Here is an 18592-nt window from a genome sequence, read left to right on the forward strand (position 1 = left end):
TGGGAAAGAGTGAAGGCAGGAGAAGAGGGCAACAGAGGATAAGCTGGTTGGATGGAATCACCTACTGGATGGACATGAGTTTGAGCAAACTCAGGGAGATAGTGAAGGACAGGGAAGCCTGGCATGCTGCAGTCCATGGAGTAGCAAAGAGTCGGACACAACTGATCACAACTTAGCAACTGAAAAACAACAAATTGTGAAGAATACTTTGAACCTAGAATTCTATGCTCACGCTCTAATTCAGTAACAAAGGTGATGTATATCTTAAGACTCAGAACCTCACAATGATTCAGAAAGTTATTACTTATTACCTTGCTGAATGAATTGATAAAATACATTTTTTAAATGAATCTAAAAGTAAGTAGGAGAATGCAAGGAAGAACCTATAATTTTTAAGAATATCTGATTTTGAGGAAATAAACCATAATTCAAGCCTTAAAAAAATTAACTGAATAATTTTCTGGGATGCTATATTTGATCAGCTGACAGTGAGCCAGTTTTATTGCCAACTAAGAAAATAACTATAATCACTAGTGTTTATATGCTAAGCATTTGTTTAATTTCTTGTTAGATGTGAATTCGTTCCACTGGCAGAGCAACCTTATGAGAAAAGCACTTTTTTCCCTAGTTTACATTGAAAGAAAACTGAAGCATGAGGAAGCATCATTCCCAGCTTATAATTAAGAGGACTCCAAAGTATTTGAACTGGAATTTGGGTGCAGTTAAGTCAAAGTCATGAGGCTACCTCTTTAGCCACCATGCTCCAATGGGTCACCCATCCCTGGCTTTCATCATAAAGAGGTCAATGCCTGGAATGCATTTTCAGGATCCAGCCACATTTCTGCAGCCAGGTCAGACTCCCTAAACCTCAGATCTTCCTTAGTTCTCAAGAATTAAATTTTGTTCTTCTCTGCTGCTGATCCACACAAAAGTGTTCAGTGCTATTTGAAGCAAACACACTTAAAATAAGTCAACTTTTCCTTCCACCTTTGTGCCCAGCTCATCTCTACCCCTCTGAACTCTCTGTCAACTCACTCAGTGATTATGACCTCGATGCTATGTCTGCAACCACTTGACTCAGTGTTTATTCCTGATGTCCTGATTTGAATACAGGGGTTCCCAAAGAACTCTGACCCAAACTATCATTTTGAAGTGTTATACATTTTTCTGCTGTGAGAAGGCAGTTCTAATCAATTTTTCACACAACTCCACCCCACCCCCAACACTGGGGCCCCTTGCAAAGCAGTCGGTTATTCCCTTGGCTCCTTTATTCTGCTTGCTTGGTTCTCACAAATGAGCTGTGATACCTGATTTCTGAGAAACAAGATAAGCAGGTCTTATAACCTAAAGACCTAATAGAATGTAAACAAGCAAATGGTTTGTGAAAATAGGTTTATTTTCTGTATTTTTGCAACCTTACATAAGTTACAGCCACTTGTATGTGATATATAACGCTAGACATTTGTTTAGAAATGCGCACAATATGTATTTCCCTGTTGTTCAATGCTTTCTTCTAGGTTTCTATTACAAAAGGTCATGGAAGGCCACATACTTATCCTTCATTATAAGAACAAATACATATGCATGCATGCTTAGTGACTAAGTCATGTTTGACTTATTGTAACCCCATGGACTGGAGCCTGCTAGGCTCCTCTGTCAATGGAATTCTCCAGGCAAGAACACTGAAATGGGTAGCCATTCCCTTTTCCAGGGGATCTTCCTGACTCAGGGATCGAACTCAGGTATCCTGCATTGCAGGTGGATTCTCCATCCTCTGAGCCACCAGGGAAGCCCAAAAATACATATATTGCCTTAGAAAGAAAAATAAGTGATAACTGGCTTATGTAAATGTATCAACTATACTAGACAGTGACCATAATAAAAAATATATAAAATAATAAATAATACAGTAAAAGTTAATGCTATAAAATAAACTGAGAATAAGAACTAAATGAGATATCATCCCATTTTAGGAGGCCAAATGATTAACAGGGGGGTAATGTTATGATTCACAGATGTCACACTATGTCTGTGTTTCTAGTTAGTCTGTAATAAAAGGTTTTCAGAAAAACAGAAACATGCAGAGAAGTTTCGGCACTGCCAGAAATCCTGAGGCTTACACTCATTTTACAAATTCCTGTGCAGAAACAGAAGCTTTCAATTTAGGGTGAGGCAAATCTGCCCAAAAATAGGATGCTCTTGGTTATCTTGTGCATGATAAGGAAGAGGAAAGGATGGTCTGCCACGAACTGTGGGCCTCCGTGACCTGTTCTGCCTGTCATGATGGCCCCAGTGCCGGCAGAAGCCTCAGTGCCCTCCTTGTTCACTTCCACAGAAGCTTGATGGAACACTTCAGACAGAAACAGGTCATTCTTTCCTGACATGCCTGAGAAATTGGCTTGGCCCCGGCTGAAGGCATCGCCCATGCCCATGCTCGTGAGAATGGTCTTGAGTTCATAATGCTCTTCTAATTTGAACTCGGGGATGTACACCACCACGTCATCCTCAGCCATGGTGTCTTCGCTGAGCCACTTGTTGAGTTTGTCATAGGTGAGTTCACTTTCCAGCTACAAATCCAAAACATAAAACCAATGAGTGCTTAGCAGAGAAGGACAACAACCTCTAATGTTGGCAACCAATGACTTCACTATACTGTAGGTGATATCAAAGTTTAACAGTTTGGTAAAAATTTTGCAAGAAGATAGCATGTATGACATGTGTTTAAGGCTTATGAATGACAGTGGGTAACCTGGCACAGTTCCTCTCAAACCAGTTCACATATCCAAACTGCACACCATTTCCTCGGGTGTAGTATATGCAAGGGCTTCCCAGGTGGCTCAGTGACAAAGAATCAGGAAACGTGGGTTTGACCCTTGAATGGGGAAGATTCCCTGGAGAAGGAAATGGCAGCCCACTTCAGTAATCTTGCCTGGGAAATCCCATGGACAAAGGAGCTTGGTGGGCTACAGTCCAGGGGGTCCCAAAGAGTCGGACGTGACTTAGCGACTGAATAACAACAACAACAACAACATGTGCAAAGGTGCGTTTAGTCTCAGAAGTTTAAAACAATGGAAGCTGGAATTCTTACCAACTCCAAGCCCGTGGAGGATTCAGCAATTTCATCTGGAAGCAGCAGGAACATACTGACATTGCCAGCATATGGGAGTTCTAGAATCTGGACCTTCAGGTCTGCTATGTATCCAATGTTTAGCTTTTCATTCAGGAACATCATCTCTACTGATTTGCGCTGAGTCTAAAGTAATTAAAAAGTAAAACATGAAAGTTGATAGTAAGATGTCAAAAGATTTACAATCAGACATAAAAGAGAATGGGTTATGCTTTCATGCTGAAGAAATATGCTTTTCAAAAATTAAAAATTTGTTTTGAAATTTGTTTAGAAATGTCAAAATATATTTTAAAAATAGAAACTTATTATTTGCATGCTCTCACAGTGATTCTGATCTATTTCATTTTTTTCAAAGTAGTATCAACTAATAATAAGATGGACAATTATAGTAATACTGAAACATTTGTTCAGTACCTACTAGGGGTCAAGAACTCTGAAAAATCTCATTGAATTCTTACAAGAACCTTTTGAGTTGGAAATTATCATCCTAGTTTCACAAATCAAAAAACGGAATGAATGAACCATGAGCAATATCATAGTTGGTCAGTAGTAGAGCCTAAATGTGAGTCCAGAATTGTGTAATTGTAAAGCCCATGGTCTTCAACACTACTCATAAGGCCCCTCAGAAAATTACTGAGTGCTATCCAATAACCTGAAAGAGTCAATAAACTATCCAGTGTGCATAACTTATAACTATTAATAGCAAATCACGTATGGGTATCAGTGAGTGGTCCCTAATTATCCTGTCTCTATTTTGTCAAAAGCCCTAAAATCTATGTTAAGAAAATTCAATTTGTTGTCATTGTTTCATACCGAGTTCACACGGAAGGGATAAAGTCCCTTTAATTTCTTCTGAAATGGAGTCTTCCACCTTCCTTTGAAGTAGACAGCATTCACCAGGACCATCTTGGTGTCTGCATCAACAGAACCTTCAGGTAGCAAGTTTGGGATTTTGCCTACAGAAAATATATGTTTAGGTTTCATGATTAACAATTATGAAGTCATTATGATTTCTTGAATCTTTTGAGTCACTATCAAGCTCAGCATCCACATTTATCATACTCTGCAGAGATACTGATATCACATTCAAATTTTTCTAATTTATTTAAATCATAAGTAAAACCCAGACCAAATTTTTCAGGTTTACAAAATTCAAGAGAAAATGAAGAAGTAATATAATTAAGATTTAGAATTACTATCAGACTTGGAAAATTTTTTTAAAGTTTCTTTTATTTATTTATTTCCTTTGGCCACACTGTGCTGCATGCAGGATTTTATTTCCTTGACCCGGAATTGAACCTGTATCCCTTGCTTTGAGAGTGCAGAGTCTTAACCCCTGGACCACCAGAGAAGTCCCAGAAAATTTTAAATTCCTTTTATACTGTTTTCTTAAAGTTTTGTAGTTATATGAAGCTAGTTCATTCAGATGGGAGTGAAAAAGAGATTCAAGGAATATAATGGGCTTCCCTGGTGGCTCAGATGGTAAAGAATATGCCAGCAATGCAGGAGACCTGAGTTCGGTTCCTGGGGGGTGAGGGTCCCCTGGAGAAGAGAAAGGCAACCCACTCCAGTATTCTTGCCTGGAGAATTTCATGGGCAGAGGAGCCTGGCGGGCTGCAGTCCATGGGATCACAAAGAGATGGACACAATTTAGTGACTAACACCAACAAGGAATAATAGTGCATTTCCCCAGTAAGTCACCAGGGCTTCTAGATCTGGTCTAGACAGCCCATGGGTCTCATTGATTCACCCAAAAACAGTGTTTTGGGAGTTGTGCTAGACCTACATAAGGAATAGCACAGATTCCATTAAGTAATAAAGGAAGAATTGCCCTGGGGAGGCTTAGAATATTGGAGCGACACTCTAAATCATTTAGGGAAAAAAGTGTGATAAGTTCTATAAGAGAGCTGAATATTTCAGAGTACTGTGACAACACAGAGAAGGGAGTGAATGATTGAGCCCCAAACTGTCCCCAGAAATGATAATATCTGAGGGTGATTTTTCTTTTAAGTTTGTTTAAGAAACAGCCCACTTATAGTGAATGCCTGCTCTGCAATACTTCAACCACATTACTTTATTTAATCTCACAACCACTCTAGTAACAGAGTATTATTAGTGTCATTTTACACAAGTAGGAAATCAACCCTGAATATTCATTGGAAGGACTGATGCTGAAACTGCACCTCCAATACTTTGGCACCTGATGGGAAGAGTCGAGTCATTGGAAAAGACCCTGATGCTGGAAAGATTGAGAGCAAGAGGAGAAGGCAGCAACAGAGGATGAGATGGTTAGATGGCATCACTGGCTCAATAGACATCAGTTTGAGCAAGCTACAGGAGATAGTGAAGGACAGCGAAGCCTGGCATGCTGCAATTCATGGGGTGGCAGAGTCAGACAAGACTTAGCAACTGAACAACAACACACATGGACACTACAGTGAGATATTAATGACCTTTCCAAGGTCACAATGCTTGAGAGCTGGTCAGAATTCCACCATCTTCCATTTCTACTGACAGATACAAGACTCAAGCGAAAAGGTCACTGTAGTCTGACCAGTTTCAGTATAGTTATTCAATATCTTCATTCAGTATACCCCCTAGCAATTAAAATTCCTGGTTACTACTTGGAAATCTGCTGGGACTTTATTTAACTTTGTGACATGTAGTATTTGATCATAACCAGGAAAAAAGAAATTTTTTTCTCAAATTACTATAAAAATTGGTAAAACAATCAGTCCAAATGACTATTTGGCATTTTTGCAATTCCACTGACTGATTTATAGCCATTCACCACAAATGCTTAGAAAGAAGGGAAATTCTTGCAGTTTCCAAAAAAGAAAGCTTTCATGTGTCTCTTTAATTTTGCAATCCGCTTTGACTTTCATTTCTGTTAAATCTTCACTTTCTCCACTTTCTTTTTGTCAGTGGTATGTCAGTCTTTTAAAGCAGTAATTTAAAAATCTAGAAATGAAGAACTGAAGTAGGTGAACTATTTTCAGAGAAACAATAATACTTTTTTTCAATTCTACAGAACTTAGTACAAGTGTTTTTTTCTATTATGGTAGCTAAGAAAGCAGGATGGCATACTATGGCGTGAAATAATGTTTTAAACATAGGATGTAGGGATTTCCCTAGTAGTCCAGTGGCTAATATTCCATGCTCCCAATGCCAGAGGCCCAGATTCAATTCCTGGTGAGGGAACTAGATTTCACATGCCACAACTGCGACCCAACACAGCCAAATAAAAACTTATTTAAAAGTAAATAAATAAACATAGGAGATAAGTGAAAATATGTTTTCTGCATTAAGTTATCAAACTCTTTGAACATTAAATTAAAGAATTCCAGAATTAGACTAAGGCTCAGAAGAAGAGGGAACCCCAAATGTACCACTACCAGATAGTGGAATCTTGGATGAGTCAGTTAAGAACTGAGTACATGTGTAACAAAGGTAGAAATAGCTTAGATGATCAATGAGAGATAAAGCAGGGGCTGAGAGAACTTGACAACATGCTGACTCTGAAGGGTGCAATAGAAGAAAGAGTTAAAATTTTATGATCTCTCCTTTTTCCATTGCTGGTATTCTCACACCACTTACTCAGTTGACAATTGTGCCTTTGTTCTTTTTGTTCACAGTGAACATAAAGTCACAATTATTTCAATACTGATATTTCCTATGTTAGAAAAGATCTGCCTCTTCTTACATTCTACTCTAAGGTAATAATCCAAAACCAGATTATTGAAGTACTGAATATATATCTTCTATTAGGATGCCTCGGTTATTTTTTTTCTCACTTAAAACACCACAAAGCTCAATCAGGTTACATTAGCTAAAATAACTAAGGATGGGAGTAAGGGCTAAGTTTAAGGACTTAAAAAAAAAAAAATCAGAGTTTTCTATGTGGAAAGAAGAGCAGAAACTATTTCCTTGGTTTTACCTTTGGTTTGGGTCTTGACCCAGGAATTAATCTTTTTTCTGGTGTCTTCTGCACATTCTAGGAAGTCCACCGCCTGGGGTTCTGTAGAGTAGTATTTCTTGGAAAGCCTCATGTATTCCTTTAAAGTGAAAACAATAATGACAAAGATCATACAGAATATACATCCAGCACGTGAAAGTGAAAGTATTAGTCGTTCAGTCGTGTCCAGCTCTTTGTGACTCCATGGACTGTGGACCGCCAGGCTCCTCTGTCCATGGAATTCTCCAGGCAGGAATACTAGAGTGGGTTGCCATGCCCTTCTTCTGGTTACCCAACTAGCCATGGTGTAACTGTAAATTACAGGTTTCCTGTCAAGATTGGGAAGCCTGAAGAATGGGTAGCAGGGAGGTCGGCTGGGGGGCGGGGCGGGGGGCTGATTATTCGCTCTCTTGACTGCCACCCACCCCAACCCAGTCCCGACTGCATTTGTTCTCCTGCATACTTTGCATTATGAACAGTACAGAAGGAGAGGTTGGATGTGGGTTCAGTGGTTCTGGGAATAGCTGTGCCCTCCTCCTGACTTGTGACTTTACATGGGAGGTTTTTACAGTAGAAAGAGGAAGCACCCACGGAGGGGGTGTAAGCATAGCTGCGTTGGATCTTGTCCCCTGGCCTCGGGGAGCCATAAGCGAGCCCGCGTGGAATTCTGACTTACTGGGAATGAATCAGAGAAAACAGCTTTGAAAGTGACCTCAGTTGCAAGTTTGCAGCCCTGCCATTTAAATTGCAGGTTTCACTCACTTCCTTGAATCTTGCAGACTTCTCTCCAAACAGCTTATTGGCACTTTCCAATAAATACTCCCCCGTGGACGTGTTGATGGCGTTGCTGAGAGAACGGAAGGATGAATGGATTTTCCCGGCAGCTTGTGCCTTAAAAGGAAAAGGAGGGATTCGTTTTATATAACTCAGGACTCCTAAACAAGATATTTCTGAAGCAATAGTATTTTTTTCTAGGATATCAATAAAATGCTGTATTAAAATATACTTTTTTTTCTGTCACTTTGGAGGTAACTATGATGAAATACTGTTCATATGGATGTAGTACATTAAAACATCATATAATTTTTGACTTGTTTCAGATATTTCTCTGCCTATGGATTGGATTTAACTTTGACAGAACTGAGATGCTAGGAAAAGTCAGGCCCCTTTGATAGTTTAGCTAAACTATAAAGTCTCTAAGCAATTTTTATTATATTAAAATGTTACATTAGACATGTTCTTTAAAAATGTATATAACTTAAACAAGTCCCATGGCATAATTAAGGAGTAGTCTGTGCAATGGAAAATCTGGAGTTTAGAAAACATAAAATCGAGGGGAATTCCAGTCCCCAACCTGAAGTTTTCGAGCATGATGACAGACACAGGGCTTAGTCACAGAAGCGGCTTGGGTGAAGCCGAGGTCAGAGCCCTGAAGATGGACCATCAGCTGTCCGCTCAGACCTGGCAGAAGAGGCCCTCTCTCCATCTTGAGTCTGTAATTCCCTGGGCGGCAGGCAGGGGGAGCATCAGCGTCCCCAGGAAGGAACCGGTGAGAGGTATCTCCCCCTGACCTAACTCGGGTGTGATTGGGGAAGTCATTTACCAATAGGAGCCCATCTACACCAGGCTCTTATAATGTAGATGGATGGTTGGTGTTTAAGGAAGTGAATTACTGGGAAAAGATATTCACCTGAGATAGATTAGATGAATGGATGACAGACAGTAGACGATGATCATGATAATGATGATAAAGAGGTAGATAGATAAATTGCTATTGATCAGTTGCTTATTATGATGATAGATCGGGAGATAGATAGATAGATAGATAGTAGCTGATGATCGTAAATGACAATAGATAGATAGATGTGTGCTCATGCTCAGTCATATAGTTGAGTGCATCTCTCCACAACTCTTCGGACTACAGCCCACCAGGCTCCTCTGACCGTGGGATTTTTCAAGCCAAGAAGACTACAGTTGATTGTCATTTCCTGCTCCGGGGGATCTTCCCACCCAGGGACTGAACCCACATGTCCTATGTCTCCTGCATTGCCTGCGGATTCTTTACCACTAAGCCATCGGGGAAGCCCTAGATAGATAGATAGAGAGGAGATAAAGGATATGTGAAGGTCAGAGACCTCTCGTGAAGTCATCAAGCCTGGCCATCTCCATTCCTCAATTACTTGTCACCCCTTACTCTGGAAATCTGCATTCACACATGTATTCTATGAGTCTCTACCATGGCTTTAGAATAAATTATACATACCTAACCAATGGCAGATTGATGCAGCAGAATTTAGAAACAGTCTTGACCTGTAAGTCATAAAGCCTGGAATCTACCCCATCTCTGCCCTTCCTTATCAGAGTGACCATAGGATATTTGCTCAAGGACTGTGAGTCTTAGTTTTCTACTGTGAAAGGTGGACATTGTACTAGGTTTCTTCATAAATATTGTGACTTTATAACAAGAAGTTTCTGGAAGCAAAATATAAAAGAACTAGGAACGGATGAGTCAGATACCTGCAAAATAGCATCAGGATAGGTGTCCCTCTGGATCTGCTGCATGAAATCACAACTGGTGAGGCTCTGTGGGGTCACTGGGGTGCCTTCGTGGACTCCAACTTGGCTAAACTGAAGCACCTAAAATTGGAATTCGAGAAAATTGGGTACATTTTTCTGCTGCATTATTTAGCTTTTAAACCAATGGCTGTCAGTTACCTCGTAGGGGTCCTATGTTTAGTTCCCTGCTTTTGTGTCTGGGCAACAAGCATAGTGGCTCTTCATGTAAGTCAGTGAGATTCCCTTCATAGGAATTAGCATGAGTTATTTTATACTAATTCAAATACTGTCCATTTTGACAATTTTTTTATTATGAGATGATTTATAACATTCTAATTAAATTATCACCCAACTTGTAAATTGCCTTGAAAGAAGTAACACGGTTAACTCCTGACCTTTCATCTCTCTATTCAGTGGCCTTACATGATATACCCTCCTGTGGTGGTTTAGATGCTAAGTCATGTCCGACTCTTGCGACCCCATGGACTGTAGCCCGCCAGGCTCCTCTGTCCATGGGATTCTCCAGGCAAGAATACTGGAGTGGGTTGCCATTTCCTTCTCCAGAGGATCTTCCCAACCCAGGGATCGAACCAGGGTCTCCTGCATTTCAGGCAGATTCTTTACTGATTTAGCTATAAGGGAAGCCCTGTATACCCTTCTAATCTGTCAAAAATTAGCAGCCACAGCTAGTTTAAGCACAAAAACAGGTTGCTCAGTATTACCAGGGATCACCTAAAACATTTGCACAAATGTTATTTACACATGAAGAAATTCCCCACTTCTGTCCATGTTGGGGACAGATGGCAGGAGTCAGATGACAATATGAATTTCTTTTAAAAAATATTTATTTTCACTTATGGATTTATTTAGCTGTCCCTGGTCTTAGTTGAGGCAGGCAGCACTTTAGTTGAGGCATGCAGGATCTTTAGTTTCCACATGTTCCCTGACCAAGGATCAAACCTGGGCCCTCTTGCATTGGGAGCACAGAGTCTTAACCACTGGACCACCAGGAAGTCCCAATGTGAATTTCTTTATGTTTTAAGTGGCAGATCCAGCTAACAGTGAAGCTGGCAGGTGCAGACTTGCCCTAGAGGGTGCTCAGGTCCTCTCTCCAATATTATAGACTCCTCAGCTTGGCCCTGCTACCCACCCACACCCACCTCCAGCATCTCTTGGGTCCCAGTCCCATAGGGCCCCAGACAGGGAGGGGCTTATTGGTAAATGCGTTTGATGGTAGACGTTCTGCCAAGGGAAGGAATGCAAGCTTTTCCAGCAGTTGGTGAATTTCTAGGCTGGAAGGAGAGGTGTTAGGATTTCTGGGGTTTTTCTCTGCTCTTCAGATCATATAAGTTCCTACCTAATACTCTCTGAAAAGAAGCGGTCTGACTGCTGCTCAACAAGTGGGAATATTTTGTATTAGAGCTTCTCTGGTTGTCCTGCCTTTTAAGGAAGTTGACCCGTAAGTCAGGGTCTCTGGGCAGCACTGAAGCCCTGTTGGGTCACAGCAAAAGTCCTTGCAGGTGTGGGGGATGTGAAATGACCCTGAGCCAGGCTGAGGCAGGCACCCTGCCCAGAGAGGCGGCCTGCCCTGGGCCAGTCTGTGGCCTTATCCTAAAGATAAGAGCTGGGTAAAAATACTCTGGCAAATCTCACATTGTCTGTGCTCTGTAAGAGAGTATCTATTCATTCTATTTACCCTGTTTTCCACTACAACCATTCCAGCCTTACCAGCTACACCTGTTCCCAACTGTGTGTGACTTCCTCCTGCCCTGATTTTCTTCTGTGATTTTGTATTCTGTGGATAAATTCCTAAAACATTCAGATGCCTGGATGGAACATTGTAACTATCAGCTAAGAAAACAATTAGTTCCACCATGTACGTCTCCAGTTAACTGTAATCTTCATACCCATCTTGCCCAATACACATTTTCATTCACATTTTAAAAATAAAGCAGTTACCACTAGACTCTTTTGAGTTATCAAATGGTATTTGAGAGGTCTGCAACTAATGTACAAAATATGTGGTTAACCATCCACATTACGTATGATCAAATTAATATAGTTCATAGGGACAGAATGTCTTCCATCCAAGTACTAACCAGGCCCAGACCTGTCTAGCTTCCAAGACCAGGAGGGTTCAGGGTGGTATAGCCATAGACCACACAGAGTTTCTTTTAGGAGAGATGAAGATATTCTAAAATTATATTGTGGTGATGGCTGCTCACTTCTTGTGAATATACTAAGAACTACTGAATTGTAAACTTTAAATGGGTGAATTTTATGAAATGTGAATTATAGATCAGCAAAGCTGTTCTTAAAAAATAAAATAAAAAACAAGAAAGCTGAGGCTCAGAGCGTTTAAATGTCTTCACTTACACACCTAGTAAGTGGCAAAGCCATCAACCAAAGAGGGTCAGGTCTGTCCCCAAAGTCCAAGCTTTCACCTCCAAACCAAAGAGTGTCTCCTCTTTTTTGGTAGAGAATTAAGCCAATTTGCCTTTGAATTTTAGAGTCTTCCCATGTAGCATATAAAATCCTTGTCCCTTGTGAAGAAAATACTTTCCAAACACAGAAAAACTGTGTTGTATCCTGAGTGACCAATAAGTTACTTTTCCTCTGGCATCAAAATCAAGGTTTTTACTTTTAGCACCTAAAGCACTTTGTTTGGCATTTGTCCTCAAAAAAAACAAAAACAAAAACTTCTGATTCCTTTACATTTGAAAAAGATTTCCCTGGTGGTCCAGTGGTTAAGATTCTGTGCTTCCAATGCAGGGGGCATGGCTTCAAGCCCTGGTCAGGGAACTAACATTCCACATGCCTCACAGCATGGCCAAAATCTAAATAAAAATAAAAAATGAAGTCCTTGATGTTTTCTAAAGTTTTTAATGGAGTTCACTGCCTTTACTTTTTTTTTTCAAGGCAAAGAAAACAAAGGGGAAGGAGTTTAGCAAAATGTGGCTGGTACCAGAGTTGAGCAACGGGGCTCTGTCGTAAGTCTTTGTGTTTAAACTGCCACAAACACAGAGAGCGAAGCTCCCATCCTTTCTCCTCCTGCGGTGAGATTGGCTAACGCTCTGTGTGAGCCACTCCAAACAAGTCCTGCCTTAAATGGGCCTCCGTGTACCTGGAACACTGTAACCATCTGTTTGTATTCACACACTCAGGTGCGACTCTCAGGAGAAACTCAACAGTAGCCAGTGGCGTTCTGGTGTGACTGAAAGCAGCATCCCCGCTTGTGGGAAACCAGAGCTTGTGTTCACAGCATTCAATGCTAATGTCTATATAAATGGGACTAGGAAAGAATCTTACTGTTATAATTACCTCGTCTGGTCACAGACCCAGGGAAGACAGGAGCCTGTGAATTTTTTTAATTAATTAATTAATTTTAATTGGAGGCTAATTTCTTTAGATATTGTAGTGGCTTTTGCCTTCCATTGACATGAAGGGTCATGTGAATTTTAATAGCCCTGCATTCATCCCATAGGTTGATTGCCGTGTACAGGTAAAGTAGTTCAATGTATTTCCATAGTCCCAAACTCAATGAAAGGGTCCCTGACTGACCTGGTGCCCATTCACCAAGGAAGGAGGCCAGTGGCCCTGACAGAAATCCCCCACCATGGTGTCCCACCCCTGACCACTTTGACAGTGATGACTGGCCATCCCGTCAGCCCCATTTTGTTGACATGAGCTCACGGGGTGGAGAATGTTGGCCGAGGCCCTCTGAAGTCACGTTGCTCTCTGTGCCTCCCCCAGAGTGTGGAGACCAAGCTCTGGAATAATTTTTGTTCTCTTCGTAGCACTCTCTTAAAGCCACTAAAAGGAATTCTTTACATAAATGGAAAGAGCCTGAGATGAGAGGGCAGAAACCAGAGGAACCCCTGGAAAAAGTGCTTCAGCCCCACTATCCATCCATCAGTGACACTTGTCTGAAAACCCATAAGAGATAAAGCACACAAATTCTTTGAAAAAATATAAACTTTATCAGATGTCAGAAATGGTCACTATTAACTATTTCTAACATTGCAGGATAAGAAACTCTAATAATCCTCCTGCCATATCAACCACTGAGGGTTTTTAGATAGATAAAATCTGTCTCTTTTATAGACTTGAATCTAAGTAAGACGTGTTGTAATGGCTTGTGATGATGGCTGAGGGCACGGGCTCGATCCCTGGTGGGGGAACTAAGATCCCACAAGCCACTGCCTTTGTTATCCAGATACTGCAAGCATATAATCAGATCGGTTCTGCAATTCAGTTCAGGAATCCTTCAGTCCCAACTGGGAACTTCAACAGAAACTTACTTGGGCTATCTGGTCTGCAGTATTGCCCCGGGCTCCCAGGTAGACCATGGCCACGGTGGAGGAGATGCTCCAGGGACAGAAGAAGATATTCTGGGTGTTGGCGCTTGTGTTTGCCAGATGCTTGAAGAAACTGAGGGCAAAGATTGTATTTGCCACATTAAGTTCTTCCATTGTCTCAATCTGGAAGAAAAACGAGGAAAAGCAACAGCTGTCCAAGATGACTCAGCATTTTGAGGGATGTCAGTGGCAGAGTACAGACTGTACCCTGCACAGGCCAGGGCTTGCCTCTCTGTTCTCCCTTCACTGAACAGGGCCAGCGGCGTCGTGACCCTGGGACCTGCGCAGCCACAAAAGGTTCCCCCTCGGTGCAATGAACTGCTGTCACGACCCGGCAATTCCTTAATTTTATACAAAGGGTCCTCCCACATTTCCCTTTTCCACTGGATTGTGCAATTACACAGCTGATCCTGAGACAGAGGGAACAGTCCTGTGATACGTGGTGACCCTCCACCTCATTATAATGATAATAACAGCAATAGCAATAAATAACCCTTATTGAATTCTTAACTGTACAACAGATGCTGTGTTCAACATTTCCCCTGTACTAACCAGGTAATCGTTACACAAACCCTGTGGGAAAGGCACTGCTATTCTTGCGCTTACAAAGGAAAAAGCTACTGCCCGGAGAGAATCAGAAAAGTGGCCCATGTCTCTCAACTATAAGGAACAGGACTGGAAATGGAAGCCAGGTGGGTGGGTACCTCCAGGGTCATACTCTCAACCTCTGTGTTGTACCTACAAACACACATCACACGTACAGACACACAGATACACACACGAGGTCCTTCCCTGGTGGCCCAGTCAGTAAAGAACCCACCTGAAATGCAGGAGACCACCTGCAATGCAGGAAACTCAAATTCGATCCCCAGGTCAGGAAGATCCCCTGGAGAAGGAAATGGCAACCCACTCCAGTGTTCTTGCCTGGGAAATCCCATGGACAGAGGAGCCTGGTAGGCTACAGTCCACAGGGTCACAAGAATCCGTGGACATGACCTAGTGCCTAAACCATCACCATCACACACATTAGAGGCAAATACACACATATATAAATACATGCCATGTGCACACACGATCTTGTTGGCCCCAGTGGAGATGGTCAAACTCCTTTCTAGAAATGACCTAGACTCACCTTTTGAGAGCAGGCATTTCACACCGCCCTATCTCTCATTCCTGGGCCCCCTCCACTCACACACCACAGCCTTTCTTCCAAAGCTCCCCTGTGCTGAGCAGTTCATTACTGGGAGTGCTGGAAAGGCCCCCTCCTCCCACCACCCCTAGCAGGGCAGTCAGAACCAGGTCCCCCTGTGGGGGTCGTCCTGGATATATGGAGCTCACACACACACACACACACACACACACCATCCGCCATCTGAAGATAAATGACAGACACACTTTCCATGACCTACGACTCACATGCAGTCAAACGCTTGGACACACCTGGGTGTGGGCGGGTACCTGCTGGTTCTAGCCAACAGATTCTATCTTATGCTTTCATAATGGCTTCAAACACACCCTGCACTTACCAAAATCTATAAATATACCAAGCCACGCTGACACTCATCACTCCACAGGAAGCCTTCTGGGGATGGTGGCTGGGGAGCCGCTGGGGGAGGCCCTGGAGGAGGCCCTCTATAGCCTTGGGCTCCCTCAGCAGCGCCTCCAGGCTCATGGCTCCCTAGTCCATGGGTGCCTTATGTGAACGTTCAGTTCATGAACATTTCTTGTGAAGAAAGTGATTGCCATTTGTATCAAAATTTCCCATGTGAGTTACCACCCAATTTTATTTAATCAAGACAAAATAATAGATTAAATAGAACTTGTCCCTGAAACTCTCTCACGTCTTCTTGTCTCCTTTAATATTTGATATTCACAGGACCAGTGTGAGGTACATATTGTGATCTTCATTCTATAGGTTACATCCTGATGCCCAGAGAGGTTAAGTAACTTATAAAAGGTCACAGAGTTGTATGTAATGGTGCAGGGATTCAAGCCTAGGCTTCAAGCTTCAGAAACCCACTCTGTCCAATGTCACTTACACTTCACCTGCTGATGTTTAACTACGATGTGTAAGAGTTTCAGCCAGCTACTGGTTTGAGAAATGCTAGAGAGAGGAAATAAAAAGAAGAAGGAAGCCAGTTTTTAATACTCCTAGAAGGTTTATTAGGGTTTTAAAAAACAGTTTCTTTTTTGCTTGCTTCATCGCTGAGATTAGATTAACCTGGGTGACAAAAATTTGTCTCCTCTTCCTTCTACATTTTAAAATCATCTTTATAATCAATTATTCCTGGGTAGATCCTTTTTTGTAAATTGTCTCGAAAACATTTCAGAAACAGAGAATTAATAGCATAAATATTTCTCTGTTGTGTATGAAAAGATAATCAGAGCTAGAAAAATAAACTTAAGCCTGGGAATTCCCTAGTGGTCCAGTGGCTAAGACTCTGAACTTTTATTGCTGAGTACATGGGCTCGATCCCTAGTCAGGTAACTAAGATCCCACAGTCTGCACCGTTACCAATTAATTAATTAATATAAGCCTCTCCTATACCCAATTCTTTATAATAACCTGAATCGTCAGTCACTTTGACACTAACAAAATTTAAGTGTCAAGACAAACCAACAGTGAGGGCTCTTAATGCCAAGTTAGAATTTCAGTTGACTGTGACTATTTTTTTAAAATAAAAAGTGAGTAAGGACAGAATTAAATCACCCCAGATGTATTTACTTGTTTTAAAAACATTCAAAGTTAATCTTTCAGATAGGTGCAATTAACTTCATTTAACATAAAAAATAATGTGTTATGTCTGTATCACAGTTACCAAATTCCTTCAGCCTCACTGTTTTATTTAATTTGCATAATTACTTGTCTGGTAAAGCTAGTAATTCCTGTTATACCAATGAGAATATGAAGATGTCCATAGCACAGCTAGTTTCAAAGCCAAGACTAGCTTCTGATTCCAGCTCTAGTGCTGTTCCTACAGACCTTTCAAATAAGGTTTGAGAAGTTTATATTTGTAGAAATCTATGAATATATATTATATGCTGCTGCTGCTGCTAAGTCGCTTCAGTCATGTCCGACTCTGTGCGACCCCATAGACGGCAGCCCATCAGGCTCCTCCGTCCCTGGGATTTTCCATATATATGTGTGTGTGTGTGTGTGTGTCTTCTGACTCTACCACACATCCACCCTGCATTTAAATGGGAATCTGCCTAAGACCACGTGAAATCGAAGTCCCTGAGTGACTTCAGAATGTCTCAGAACAGGAAACACCTGTTGTGAATTTCTTAACACTAGAGTGAGCTATACAACTTCAACGATTTCTAGATGTTATACTCCTAACTGACGTTGAATATCATCTTTAGAAGAACAAGCGGATGCAAAGCGTGTGTGGGGCTGGTCCCTGAGATGTTTGTGTTGGTTCCTGCAGCAAGAGTGGACAAATGTGCCACTGAAATGGCGCAGGTGACGAAGCGCTCAGACCCACAGCCACAGTCCTTCTGCTCACTGGCATTGAACGTTAGATTTGCATTTGCTGCAGCATTTTTAAATGAATTTTTTTGCAGCAACACAGTGTAAATATTTTGAAATTGACCAGAAAAATTAATGACACAGAGAAAACAATACTTCAAGGAAATTTCCCATTCCAGATTACCAAGTTTTCCCCCCACAAAATTAAAAACCTTGTCTGTATTTGATTTCTTTCATAATAAGGTTATTTGTTTATGGGATATTAAATTATTTCTTGAACTATTACTTCAGTTGATCCAGCAACTAACTGGGCTGTTCTTTCTCTTTCACTAAATTGACCAATTATCAAACTAAATTCAGTAAGTATATTCTGGTATTGAATTGAACCACTCAGCTTTTTGCTTAATTTCTGGTTAAGATGAAAACTGAGTGCTCTTTGTGTTTTTATCATATTTATACACAATTTATAAATTACTTTCAGTTACTAAAATAATTCTTTTTAATTGATCTAGTTATTTTCATTAAACTCAGTGCCAAACACTAACTAGTAAAGGAGACACACATTCTGAGCTGTTTGGTAAAACTGACATCACAACCAGAACGTACATTTTGGTTTGATGAATGTTACATAGGCATTTGCTGGCCTCTGAGATTTAAGATTAGGTCTAAGTTAATTTAATTCAAATCTTGAACCGAAATATTCTCAAACAAGCAACTAAACAAGAAAACACCATTAAATTTTTACTCATCCTCTGAAAACATCCCACAGTTTAATTTCCATTATATTAATAATACCAGTATGCAAAATAAAACCCTATTTCATAGAGATATGGAAATGACTGAAATACCTGGTTCTTCTCTGCCTGACAGGAAAAGGACTTCTGAGCGTTGTTAGAGTTCAGACATGGCAATGACTGGTTTTATAAAGCTCTGCCCCTCCCACATGGCGTTTTTTTTTTTTCCCCTCTCACTATCTGTATCCTTTGAGTGATTCAACATTTTACTCAGACATTATTAGAATAGAAATGCTTGTTTGCTAAGGCATCATTTAAGAAATTTGTGGGAAAGATGACATCATTCAGAAAGTTAAGAATTTGGCAATACCTACACATGCCTGTTAAAATTAG

General features: G+C 41.0%; 1 protein-coding gene across 2 annotated transcripts; it reads right to left on the reverse strand.

Moving 5' to 3' along the window:
- Positions 1–1378: 1378 nt before the first annotated feature.
- Positions 1379–18365, reverse strand: LOC133047799 (plasminogen activator inhibitor 2-like). 2 transcript variants are annotated; one of them, XM_061131316.1, is made up of 8 exons: positions 18314–18365; positions 13940–14119; positions 9600–9719; positions 7845–7973; positions 7065–7182; positions 3941–4083; positions 3089–3253; positions 1379–2567 (listed from the first exon to the last, which is right to left on the reverse strand). In XM_061131316.1, the coding sequence occupies exons 2-8, from the start codon at positions 14108–14110 to the stop codon at positions 2163–2165; spliced, it is 1251 nt and encodes a 416-aa protein (XP_060987299.1). In that variant the 5' UTR covers positions 14111–14119; positions 18314–18365; the 3' UTR covers positions 1379–2162. The 2 variants fall into 2 exon arrangements, with proteins under 2 accessions (XP_060987299.1, XP_060987297.1); XM_061131314.1 differs by lacking the exon at positions 18314–18365 and adding an exon at positions 16036–16094.
- Between the last annotated feature and the right edge of the window lie 227 nt (positions 18366–18592).

The sequence above is a fragment of the Dama dama genome, chromosome 27, assembly GCF_033118175.1.
Source record: "Dama dama isolate Ldn47 chromosome 27, ASM3311817v1, whole genome shotgun sequence".
Taxonomy (NCBI): Eukaryota; Metazoa; Chordata; class Mammalia; order Artiodactyla; family Cervidae; genus Dama; species Dama dama.